The sequence below is a fragment of the Labrus bergylta genome, chromosome 1 (genome assembly GCF_963930695.1).
Source record: "Labrus bergylta chromosome 1, fLabBer1.1, whole genome shotgun sequence".
Classification (NCBI taxonomy): domain Eukaryota; kingdom Metazoa; phylum Chordata; class Actinopteri; order Labriformes; family Labridae; genus Labrus; species Labrus bergylta.
The window spans coordinates 30,006,039-30,018,671 of NC_089195.1; the positions used below are offsets into that span (position 1 = coordinate 30,006,039).

The window sequence follows — 12,633 nt, forward strand, 5'->3', positions numbered from 1 at the left end:
ATCACCTCCCAACTTCCCCTAAAGTGTGCAAAGACAATTTCATAATTCACAAGGACACAAAACATGTTCACTCTGCGCATATAAAGTTCCTGTGAGGAGTTATTAGGTGGTAATGAAACAGGCTGAGGTGAATACTGATGCTTATATACGACATAAAAGCAATTTAGAACCATCAGCGACAAAGACTGATTATTTTTACAGTTACTTTTTAAGCTTGTAAATGCTGCCATTGAGTAGGTGTCAAAAGTATATAGTAGGTGTTAAAACATGGCTTTTTTTTCCCCTTTTCATTTTCCGTTGCAAAGATGAGTGTATATAGGGAGTGATTTAATGGTTCAAAGAAAGCAGGTTAAGACTTTTACACCTACCGGTACAAGTGTACTATACCAGACCAGCCAAGAGATAAGAGGTACGGCTTTGAGAAATTCCTCACAGGAGCTTTAAACTGCATCAACACAATCGAGTCAAGAGGAAGTCACATCAGCGTTGTACTCATTCGAGATAGTAATACCATTGCTTTAATGGGACAGCCGGGCTGACAGCATGTAAAAGGCCATAATTCAATCACGAGAACTTAAAGCACAGGAACATTAAAAATGAACATCGATGACAAAAATGCACATCGCATTCACTGTTACTCATAAAACATATTAGAAGTCACATGGGGACTCTTTGACAGACACACTCTCCCATTTTCTGTAGCTATACATAATCTTTAGTAATGTTCCCGAGGTGCTCCCGAGTCTCTCCGTGTCAGTGGATGCAAGGCTGCATTGGTAGGTCCATGCTAATAGGCTGTTGAGGACGTGTGATATGACAGCAATCTTTAGGGTGAGCCTGGGCCTTTGGCTTTGAGGGATGCAGGGTCCACATTCACCGACGATATCCGTGTCTGTCTTGACTTAAAACAAATTTTAAAAAAAATGCTCGGACACCATTACCCCGAAAAAACATTCAAGGCTCTCTTTTTTTTTTCTTCCATGCTGATAAACCTTAACTCATTCTAAATATATATTTGATTTCCTCAAAGACACAAAGCTGGGTTTTTGTGAACACAAACGGCAGCCACTTGTCTTTTCTTTTTTTGCTTTTCTTCATCTCTTGATAGTTCTTTTTTGCTTTGTCCTTGGCATAGGGTACCAGACAGTAAGACGTTAATGTAATTGTTACTGAAGGGTTTAACAAGAAGCGTTCTAAAAACATCATTACCCCCCCTCCTGCCCCCCTGTTCTGTCCATCAACTGAACAATTACCATCTATACAAGTCAGTTTCTGAAAATACAATGGCAAGTGACATTTTCCACCAAATATTTCATCGTGAACAACAAAAAATATATTTCACTCCCCCATTGTGATTTGTTCAGCTTATCAAATGCAATAACTGGTTTGTTTTTCTTTGTAGCATCGTACCAACATTCACTGATTTCAATATTGTAGAAGTTTTACAAAGACATAAATATAGTAGGTTACAATACAGTAAAAAATACAAAATAAAGTTGATATAGTTTCTTTTTTCTTAAATGATAATTTACCAGAGGCAAACCCAGAAACAAATCTTTGACACTAGGCTAAAAACACTAGAATTACCCCCTGAGGTCAAATGATAAAAGAATAGCCATGTCTCAAACCAGAGCTTAGTCCCGGTTTAACTCGCTACTCTGATGGTGTTCAGAAGCAGTGAACTCCGTACAGGACTGTAGGCAAAATGTGGGCGTCCTGCGTGACACATACGTCAGCATGTACTTCTCAAGTGCACTGGTTTTGGGTGTTATTACTACACTAGCGAGACGTTAAGCTAAGGAATACCTGAAGGCACAATCGTCTGAGGCAGAGCACGCCTCAGGAATCAAACACTATTGTTGTGGTTTCAAAGGAGTTAAGATACAAAAAGGGAAAGAACAAAAAAGGAGAAGGTTACAGTTTCAGGTGTGGTTTAGGTCTGAGAAACGACGAGGCAGTGAAACAAGTTAAGGCCAAACTACTTAAGATTGTCCAATCAGAACGCTCCGACAGTAAAGAGGATGTTAGACCTGACAAATCAAACAGATTTGTGAAAAGATATCAGTTAAAATAGCAGAACTCCATCTATATTTTGTCATTGCCTGGCTCGCTACAAAGATACTTCTTGTCATGGTTAAGTCAAATTGTATTAAACAAGGCTTTTTTTTTTTTTCTCTTATGTCAGAGGTTGTTATTATACACAATAATGTATAAATGTATGTTACATGAATATACATGGGCTTCAGACAATATAATATCTCAGTAAGGAGTACATCCAAGCATTCAGGGTGAGGACTTTGGCTTTGAAAAGTGAGTCTACATATGCACAAATATGACACACGCACGTAGAAAATGCACCATAGAGAAAAAAAAAAAAAAAAAAAAGGACGTGGAAATCAAAACAAAAAGGAAATGGACTAAATGGCTCACACACTTTATCTACTTTCACATACGACCACTTGCTCACACAGAACCATTTCCTGTCAAAACAAAGAAAAACTGTTTTGTTTTTTTCAAGTTTGACCGTTTCCTGCCCTTCACATTTGATCTGCGTTCACAGACTTGATCAGGGTTGAAAAAAAAAAAAAGGAACAAATACTGGGGGGTTTGGAGGGCTTCAAAGGGGTAAAGTTCAAGTTTGCCATTCCTCATGTGCAAGTCAATATAAAAATGCTACAAGTCGTACAACTCTCTCGTCAACAAGACAGGTTGAGGGCAGGCCAGGTCCCCCTGTAGTTTGCTAAATGAAAAGGGGCTCGGATATTGGCAGGACTGCTTGCTCGTGAGTGATGAATGCACAGTCTCTACTCCCTGTATTATTATTATTTTTTTCTCCAGCTCTTCACCGCCTATGACTGTCTGTTCATGAAAAAAGAAGAGCAGCTGTGGGAGTCTGCATCATTTCATCAAGAGCCAAAACAAGATCTCCATCCTTCGTGTCTTCTCTCTTATGGCAGAAGAGTCACCTCCCTCCTCGACTCTGAAACGCCTCTCCTCACTCTTGTTCCTATGACTTCGGCTTAGGTTGGATATTCAGTTTTTTTTTTTTCTATCTCTCCGTGTGTGTTTGTTTGTGTTTGTGTGTGTGTGTGTGTGTGTGTGTGTCTCTCACTCGCTGTCAGTCTCCAGGTCTGAATCAGACCACTGCACCGGGCTCATTTTCCCATTGCGCTGGGCATACTCGATGACTGCCGTGTAACAGAAGTAGAACTGGTCCCAGGTCTGGATGCTGAAAGCCCTTTGTGTACGCATCCGCCGCACCGTCTGACGCACGTTGACGGTGCCGATGTCCTCCAGCCGGGACAGGCAGATGTCCAGTGTACAGAAGGTGCCTGTTCAGAGGATGGGAGGGGAGTATAGGTGGCCGATGTTAGCTTATCCAGTGAGTACCAGTATCGGACAATTTAATACAGGTATGTGCAGATATTACTAGATTTATTTACCAGTCAAAAACCATTTCATTTGAGTTTAATTGTATTACACTAGCAGTTCTCGCTCACCAGCAGAGGGCGCTATACGGATTACAACAAGCATGATCACTCTCGAGAGTATCTGTGATGGATGTACATTATGAGTTACTTTCCACTTGATTGACCATTTTGTCTTCATTATACCGTTTATCTTTCCACAAGTGCTGGATAACTGCATTTTAGGGATCATCCCACTAAATGTGTAAATCTATCTCTACAGATTTCTTAGATCTAAGAAAGATATCGGCGGATATCGTTATCAGGTTTTTCTCTCCCCAATAACGAAATCACTATTGGGCCCAAAAATCCCACATCAGTCGGGCCCAGCTGTCGAGGACTTAATTTGCCATGAGAGTGATCTGAAATCTTGGTGGGTTACCTTCAAGAATGCTTCAAACATTTTTTTCTTTCAGAATGCAAGCACAAATTTACTGAGGTCACTTTGAATACTTTTTTGTTCTGACTGGACATGTACACGAAAACTAAGAATTGAAAACCAACAGCTACAGAAATCTGGAACTTTCTTCATTTTTTTGTTCCTTAAGTGGTTATGATTAAAATGAGAATTTCGTAGATTTGTAGGGTGAAACGCTGTAAGTATGACTGCTTGTGTTTGAGAAAAAAAGTTCAAATTTTGTGTGGAAATATTGGTTTGTTTCTCTTATGGTTGTGGATTTTCACATCAAAAATAATTTCATCTCTGTGGCAAAGCTCTGATACTGAACCAAAGCAGGCTCAACCTTTTGTTGTCTTAACTCCACCAATGGGACAAAACAACGACACATAACTCAGAGGTCAGAGAAATCGGTCTCTTAATCTACTATAACTGTGTGTTTGAACCCTCATAGTTCATAATCCCATTAGTTTACCTGTTCTGCCAATGCCAGCACTGCAGTGCACAACCACAGGAGGGCCCCCAGGAGGCCCTGTCCAGCTGGTGCCCAGACTCTGCACTGCAGCCTCCCTCCTCTGAAGTACGTGTTCACGGAAGTCCAGCATGGCTGAAGCACTTTTCGGCACCCCAAAGTCTGGCCAGCTGACATAGAGGTAGTGGTACACCTCCCGTCTCTCTCCAGACTGAGGGAAGGACACAGAGGAACTTGGATGATCGAGCACAAGGGCCCAGTATGCATGTCATGTATTGCAATATTACATAAATGGTACACTCTATGAAAGGGCCGAGATTCCACAAACAAAAGCATTCCCACATTCTTCAGTCATGAGTGTGTGTCCAAGTTAGACTGCACTAGAATTCTATGTAGATTAGAAAGCTACAAGAGAATTCAAAAAGTCTGTTTTTAGCTCAATGAACAGATTTACTTTATGCAGTCGGTGTCACTTTACCTGTGTGTTATAAAGTTCGAGATGGGAGAGTTTGAAGTCCTGAAAGGTTTGGATGTGTGTGTTCCTGATCAAGAAGTGTCCGTGCTGCTCGGTCCTGCCCTCCTCAAGAGGCCAGTACTGACCGCACTTCACTCGGCCACGCTCCACCACCCTGAGGCAAACAGGGATCACATCATTTCAAACTTTTCTCATCGACCAATTAACGACATTTCAATCATTGGACATCCTATTCTGACTTTAATAAGTGAGTGATAAAAGGAGTCTCACCTGGTAGTCATGACGATGATAAGTACCATTTGTTCCCAAACCATTCGCCAGAAGTCGCCGAACGTTTTTGGCAAAGGACCTGAGGGTCAAAATAAACCATCAGGAGGGGGTGGTGGTAACAAGAGGAGGGGGACAATAAAAAAATCTTTGGAGTAGGATCAAAGTCCATGTTAACAGCTGCTCACCCTGAGTTGCGATGTAGGCGTTTCCTCTCTTGTACCCGTCCATGAAACTGGCATTAATGTAATCGGATGTCTGTTAGGGGGACAGAGCAGAAGAGAGGTGAGATTCACTGCTTAGTGCTCTACTGCCTCCTGTAGGTGGACAATGAACATTACACTGGATCAGGGACGCGATTCTCCTGAATAAACTGGATTTTCCAACCTTAAGAGGAGACCCACAGGACCCACAGACTAAATTGTGCGATGATGCTTTTCATTTATATACACTAATTTTTGTGTTTAGCTTGAGTTCAGGTTTGTCGCTTTAAAATCGACAGCGGTGAGCCGTGTTAAATGTTTGAGTTTATTTGCCCTTCCATACATGAAGGCTATGATATTCTGTTAGCCGCAAGGTAACGGCACAGCAAACAGCCATGTGTTGATTAAGTATGATCACACACAAACCCTGACTATTCAATACACAAAGGCAACCTGTATGCGGTCTACACTTGTAGAATTTCTGCAGTGCAGAAATATTGCTGAAACAGAGGTTAGTAAACTAAATTCCATGATGTGAACAGATGTTTGTCCGATGCTAATCGCACACCCCTGATTGAAAGAGCGGGTTCAACAAAGCGTCTGTCTTCTCACATTTGAGGCCAGACAGAAATCAAATAAAAATGTTAATATATACAATACATTATGAATCCGCAGCAGGTTCAGTCCTTCTTCTGTTTCTTCATTTAATCAGAGTCTTTTAGTCGCCAATATCAACATTTATACACGGCCATTATTTTGTCTGAAGGGCTTTTTAAAACCTGGTTTATATTCAGAAAGCATTATTAGCATGGATTACAATAACAGTGGACTCACTTTACAAAAACATAAACAGCTTGCCAAAACCACGGCCTGTCCTTTAAATGTGGTATTTTTGAAACGGGGTTGTATGAGGTACTTGTCAACAGTGGGTGTATCAGCCTCAGGAGATGCAGGTCAGCTCCTTTACTGAGAAACCAGTGGGAGTGCAGGCACAGAGGCTCGGCTATACATCCCGTTTGTACCTCATAATTTAACATATTTAAAGAGAAATTAACCCATTAATCAATGACGATGTAAGTGTTCTCTATATTAAGATTTTTGTCAGTGCTTCCCTTTACCACCAGCAAGCGGCTTTGTTTTAGGACTACTTTGTCTCACCGCAAACGTGTTCATCCGCCTGCAGCGCACTGGGTCTATAATGAACGAGTAAACTTGAACAATAGTTATATTGTGAATTTAAAAAATACTGCATCCCGGTGTGAGAACGTTTTAAAGAAAAGGTGCTTATTATCATTAAAAAGAGAGAGATGTGTTGTTTGAAGAATTCATTTTTACCTCATCTTCATCATCAGAGAGCTGACATAGTCGCACCCGTGAGTGATCCAGGCAGAGAACATCGCTGTACCGGTTCTTTATCTGATTGGACAGTTTTCTGTAAAAGCAAGAAAACAGATGTTAAGAATGTGCTGACGTGTGATCTGTCACAGCATTTTCCTTCACCTTTGTACACAGAAACTGAAAAAACAAGAAAGTAAAGCAACAGGAGCTCTATGTATTTTCTGTCTCTTACTTGGAGTAGTCGAAGGTGCCTGCTGGCGGCTCCTTGCGGATCTCCTCGTACTCCTGGTAGATCCCCTTCTTCTTCTTCCTTTTCACATGCTCCACCAGATCCTGCACCGTCATGCCTCCCTGCTCTGGCATGTGAACCGACACCTCAATGCAGCGTTCCTCTTCCTCAGGATCCCATGATGAAGACAGGGGCGGAGACTGGGAGCAAGGCTGGTGAGGGGGGCGGGGCAAAGATTTCTGGGGTAATGGAGGCACCCCTTCCTCTTCGTCCTCCTCCTTGACACCCTCAGTCTGAGACATGTGGGCAGAGTCAGTCACCTTGCCGTCGACATCGTCCCCATCACCTGCCTGGGAGAGCGGTGTGTCTGGGGGCGTATCCGACTGAGGAGGGGCTTGACGACCTCGACCGTTCATGTTAGCATTGGGGCTAGAGCTGCTAACAGTAACATTAGCCCCGCTCACTGCTGAGCCATTCCAGTGTTGGTGGTTACCCTGCGGGCTCTGCTGGTACTGACCTTGAGTCCTGCCCTCCACCACACCGCAGTGGTTGTGTGGGTTAGCATTGCTATCATCATAGCAGTTAGAGTTAGCCACGGCTAGCTCAGAGCCTAGCTGCGTATTGATGTGTGTGTGGGACAGTGTAGCGCCCGCGCTCGTGTTGCTGCACTCTAAGCTGTAGGAGCGCAGCAGGCTTCCCACACAGTCGTGTGTGTCGTGGTCTTGTGTGTCACCCTGAACAGTGTTTGTGTGGGAGTTAACACAGGACTGGATCCAAGCCACATGGCTGTACTGAGATGTCCCACCCAGGTGTTCAGGGAGGGAGGAGACTGGGATGTGGCCGGCCAACTCATGGGCCTTCACTGTGCAAACCTGAGGGGACAAAGGACCCAGAAATGTAAATTCAAATACAGAGTGAGAGCGAAAAATCGTCTGCACTATGATATCGACTCCTGATAAAAACAGATACACGTACCCTCTCTCTTAGCTTCTCGCGCACAAATAGGCGTAACACGGCAAAGGGTGCTCGAAACCAAAGAGGCGATGACACAATGAAGACACATTTTAGACGAGCTGGAAAGGCCCCCTTTGAAACACAAACATAAGAGACACGTTGATGAAAATGTTTTTAATGTCAGAGAGACTGTTTCTACAACTAAAACTTGAAATAAAAAAAATAAAAAAGAGAAAAAATGTAATCCTCATTCTTACCTTGAGCAAATTGAGGATCTTGACACAGAGCTCATAGTCAAAATTTCCATAGCTGGAGTTGGTCATGTCGTAAATAAAGATGAGGCCGTCTCTCTGAGTTTGTAAACTGAGGAGAAAGGAACAAGATTTTCAGTTAAAAGAAGAGGTGAAGCGACAAAAGGTGTCTGCCGTTTAAATACACTAAATATTGAATTTGAAATAAACACAAGGTACTTGTGCCCTAATGAAAGGGTAAGGGATCCCAATATGCTCGTAAGTTACATAACCTACCATATGGCCCTGAAACTATACCTATGAGGGTCTTGTAAACACTCTATAGCTGTTTAGCTGTTAGGCCTGTTGCACCAGCTCTGTGTAATATGGGTCTTAAGTGTGGGTGCAAAGTCCACATTAAGCCCTATGGTGAAAAAGAAATTAATTTGGAGAAAAAGAAAGAGTGAAAGAATTGGGAAAGGAAAGTAACAAGCACTGACATAAAGCAAGGTGCAAGCGAACGACAGCAACAAGTTGTGTAAAGTGAAAAAAGAAGAGCATGTCAGGGAATCACCTCTCTATGGCTTTGTCCAGCTGATAGATGATGGCCTGCAGCACAGCTTTGTGGGTGGTGATGTCTGGCCGATGGAGGCGAGCAGTGAAGAGTGCCAGAGCAGCACCCTTTGCATCACGGCCGGGCTGCAGGGAACAAAAAACATTCATGAAGAGACACAATGGCAAACTCATCGTTAATGACCTGCATGTGTTGGTGTGTAACTGTCAGTAGTTACTTCCTCTACACTCACCAGGACTGTAAACTTGCCACTCAGCAGCTCTGAGCGTAGGGGGTCTTCGTCAGGGTTGATATTGATGATGCCCTCTTTGATTCTTGTGTTCTACATTTGATTTATGAGACGGAAGGGAATAGCAAAGTCATTGGCTTGCAGATAAAAATGGCATGTAAACAAACAGCATGAAAAAAATGAATTACCTGTCTTTAATTTGTCTAGTGTTCGTCTTCATAAATTCAATAGAAATGTTGTCTTTCTAGTATGAGGGGGACTGCAATGTAACTTCCAATGTCATATATCTAAGATTCTTTAATTATTTGCTCTTACTCAGAAGAGAGTAAAACAGACGCGCTCAGAAAAAGAACCCTGAGGCAGCAACATTAAATGATCTTATCCCTTTAATGTAAAAACGATTACAGTTTGTGTTCATGGGTATAAATGTACTTAAGCTCTAATTGCATGTACGACCATATAAGCCTGATGAAATTATTCATAGTTCTAATCACAACAGAGCAATGTTCAGGTCAGGGCAGCTGAATCTTCCCCCCTCTGGATTCCTTCAGCCTTAACTAAGCCCAGTGGTCAGTGATCTCAGAATTTCTCCAATAAAAGCACGCCCGTACCTTGTATGCTTGGAAGAGGTCGATGGCTCTGGTGACGTCGAACTTGCGGGCCATAAGAAACTTTACAGCTGTCGGTTGGGAGACGAGCCCAGCACTGTGAGGCTGCTCCCTGCTACGCACCTCACTCAGGAACTCCTCCACAGCCTGGACAAACACAAAAGAGGACATGTAAGAAAAAGAAAGGTGAGACAAACCAGAGGACAATTCATAAAAGCTCAGAATTTAGGGAGTGCAGCATTACAAAGAGTATAAGGGAGATCAGGATGTAAATTAAATGCTTTTTACTCCATTTCCTGAAGTGTCATACAGGCGGCAGCAGCAGCAGGCTTTGCTCCTGGAAGATACACTGGATGCAGAGCCAGGAGACAATTGTGAGCCTGTGTTGGCCTGCATGAGGTGTCAGTCCACGAGGACCAAAGAAAAACTGATGAAAGTACAAGGTGTCCCTGTGAATTATTCGGTAAAACAACCAGACCCTGATTCATCTAGTCTCATGATTATTATTTTTTATATTTTTTGAATGAGCCTTTTAATAACCATACTTTTAAAATAAACAGAGAGAACTACAAAAAAAAACAAATCTGTCATGAGCATTGCCAAACATCAGACAGAAAGTTAAAGGTGTAATTGGCCCACAAGATTGATTGCAATAAGAAAAAAAAGGCACCATGCATGAGATATATTGCAAGTGCATCGGGGGCGGCAGTTGCTCATTCCGTAGGGACTTGGGTTTGGAGCTGGAGGGTCGCCGGTTCAAGTCACGGTGCGGACCAAAAATAGGGAAGCTGGAGAGGTAACTTCCCAAGTACTGCCGAGGTATCTTGGAGCAAGGCACCAAATCCCCAACTGATTCGCTCCCTGTGTAGCAGCCCCACTCTGACATCTCTCCACTAAAGCATGTCCACAGGTCCTGTTTGTGTCCCGTGTGTGTGAGAAGCATGTCTCTGAAATAACAGTGTAAACCAGAATCCCCCTCAAGGATTAATAAAGTATTAAAAAAAAAAAATCATAAATCATATTTCCCCTGGTTGGAGCTCATGGAGGATGCCTTTAATCAAGCTTTGGGCTTTACTCTGTTGAACAGCATCACCAGGGTCGTTATTAGCTTCTGTGGGTATACAGCAGGGATGAGCAACTTTGGTCACAGCAAGGGCCACATTCATTTAATTCTCACCGCCAGAGGTCCAAATAGTAGTATAAAAAAAAACAATCAATTATGTCTCAAATTAAACTCAACATATATCAGTGATGAAATATTATGATGGACATATTTCTGTTTTTTTCTGTTATGATTTAATGGCAGATTTTCTCAAGTTTTTCTTCATGTTTCTACTTAATTGATATTTAAAAATTTATCTGAGGGCCACGTTAAGGGTTGAGGGGTCGATGGGGGCCCACATTGCACCGCTTCAACCCCCTCATTGCAATCAGTGCATCTCTGCAGTTCATGCCCCCCCCCCTCCATCAACCCCTCAACGTGACCCTCAGATCAATTTTTAAATATCAATTAATTAGAAACATGAAGAAAAACATGACAAATGCCATGAAATCATACAAAAAAAAAAGAAAAAAAAAAAAAGAAATATGTCCATGATAATATTTCATCAGTGATATATGTTGAGTTTATGTTGGCAGTAATCCAACACACATCAACAAGTCGCTGGTTTCTGTTTTGCATCCCTCAGGGCAGTAATTCATGCATGTGGACCTGGTGAAGGAAGCTGTAAGTTAACTTATCAGCAGCAGCTCGACCTGAGACCTCTACTGATCAGATAACCTTGTTGAATACTTGATGGGAGATCAAAGCAGAAGCTCGGGGGGGGGGGGGGGTGCAGAGATTTCAGCAGAACATCCCGATGACATTTGCTATTTGCGATCAAAGTAAAGGCCCACCCTTTTACTAGAAAGCGATGGCAACAACAATGCTAGGAAACCAGAGGAAACCCTCTTCTGTGAATTCTCCTCAAGTTGCGTCTGATCAGCTAGCTGTGCGGCTCACACCAAACACTCTCAGGTTCATCACCTCGGCTTGTATGAACTGTGTCACTGCACGTACACACAACCCTCACATGCAGTAGTCTTTGCTTGGTCGTTTTTAAGCCTTCACACTGGGGGGGGAAACATGATTTTTTTTTTTCCCACAAGAATAACAGTGGAGGAAATTCCCTGCAAGTCAACAATAGCTGTTAGCATGTAGCGGCTAGGATACATGTGGCAACTGGATGAGCTAATGAAAAAAAGCGTAATAAAACCAGAAGTCACGGATTTATGGAGCAAATTAAAAAAGGTGAGGAGGTGCCACGGGGTTTCTTAACAGACGTGGACATGCTGTTGGAGTCTATGTTAACGAGGACTCGAGTATTAAGAGTGCACAGCCGGTTTAGTGTTCCCTACTGTTCAGCAAACGCCACCATGCTAACACATGCTAACACATGCTAACTGCTGTCAGTAGACTTCGGAGGGGGCGAACGGGCCGGGACTATTTCACGACCCCTCGGCGTCTCCAGTGACATTCAGCGTAACAAAATACACGTGAGAAATCTCCGGTTGGCGCTGTGTCTGGAGCTGACATGTACACACTGTTAACGGGACCGGGACATGAGGAAATGTGTCGTAAAGAGAGCCTTACCAGCTGCTCCTGAGTTGTCAGGGCTTCCGCCATCTTGAAGCCTCCGCGACGTCGAAGCGGGCGCGCCCACCAGCCGCTCGCTCACGCCCTACACCCCGAGGCAGAGACCACCGAGGCCCCGCCCACATGTACTCGCTTCAGACCACCGAGGCCCCGCCCACATGTACTCGCTTCAGACCACCGAGGCCCCGCCCACATGTACTCGCTTTAGACCACCGAGGCCCCGCCCACATGTACTCGCTTCAGACCACCGAGGCCCCGCCCACATGTACTCGCTTCACTACAGAGCAGAGCCTTCTTTTTTATGTGTAGGCCTACTATATATATATATATATATATATATATATATATATATATATATATATATATATATATATATATATGCAGTTTATGAATTTTAAATTGGTAACAGTGATAAAAAAAAAAAAAAATAATAATTTTATATATATATATATATATATATATATATATATATATATATATATAGGAATATATATAGGAAATTAATATATTGAATGAAACTTTGAATATATGGAAGTTTCATTCCATATATTCAAA

At 42.7% G+C, this 12,633-nt stretch overlaps 1 protein-coding gene across 1 annotated transcript; it reads right to left on the reverse strand.

Moving 5' to 3' along the window:
• Window positions 1-495: 495 nt before the first annotated feature.
• On the reverse strand, window positions 496-12,191 carry ptpn9b (protein tyrosine phosphatase non-receptor type 9b). The gene is made up of 13 exons (XM_020641903.3): window positions 12,076-12,191; window positions 9,447-9,590; window positions 8,839-8,928; window positions 8,607-8,731; window positions 8,060-8,165; window positions 7,824-7,934; window positions 6,852-7,720; window positions 6,617-6,713; window positions 5,267-5,336; window positions 5,082-5,160; window positions 4,815-4,965; window positions 4,340-4,547; window positions 496-3,332 (listed from the first exon to the last, which is right to left on the reverse strand). Exons 1-13 carry the CDS (start codon window positions 12,106-12,108, stop codon window positions 3,109-3,111), a joined length of 2,307 nt encoding a protein of 768 aa, XP_020497559.2. The 5' UTR covers window positions 12,109-12,191; the 3' UTR covers window positions 496-3,108.
• Between the last annotated feature and the right edge of the window lie 442 nt (window positions 12,192-12,633).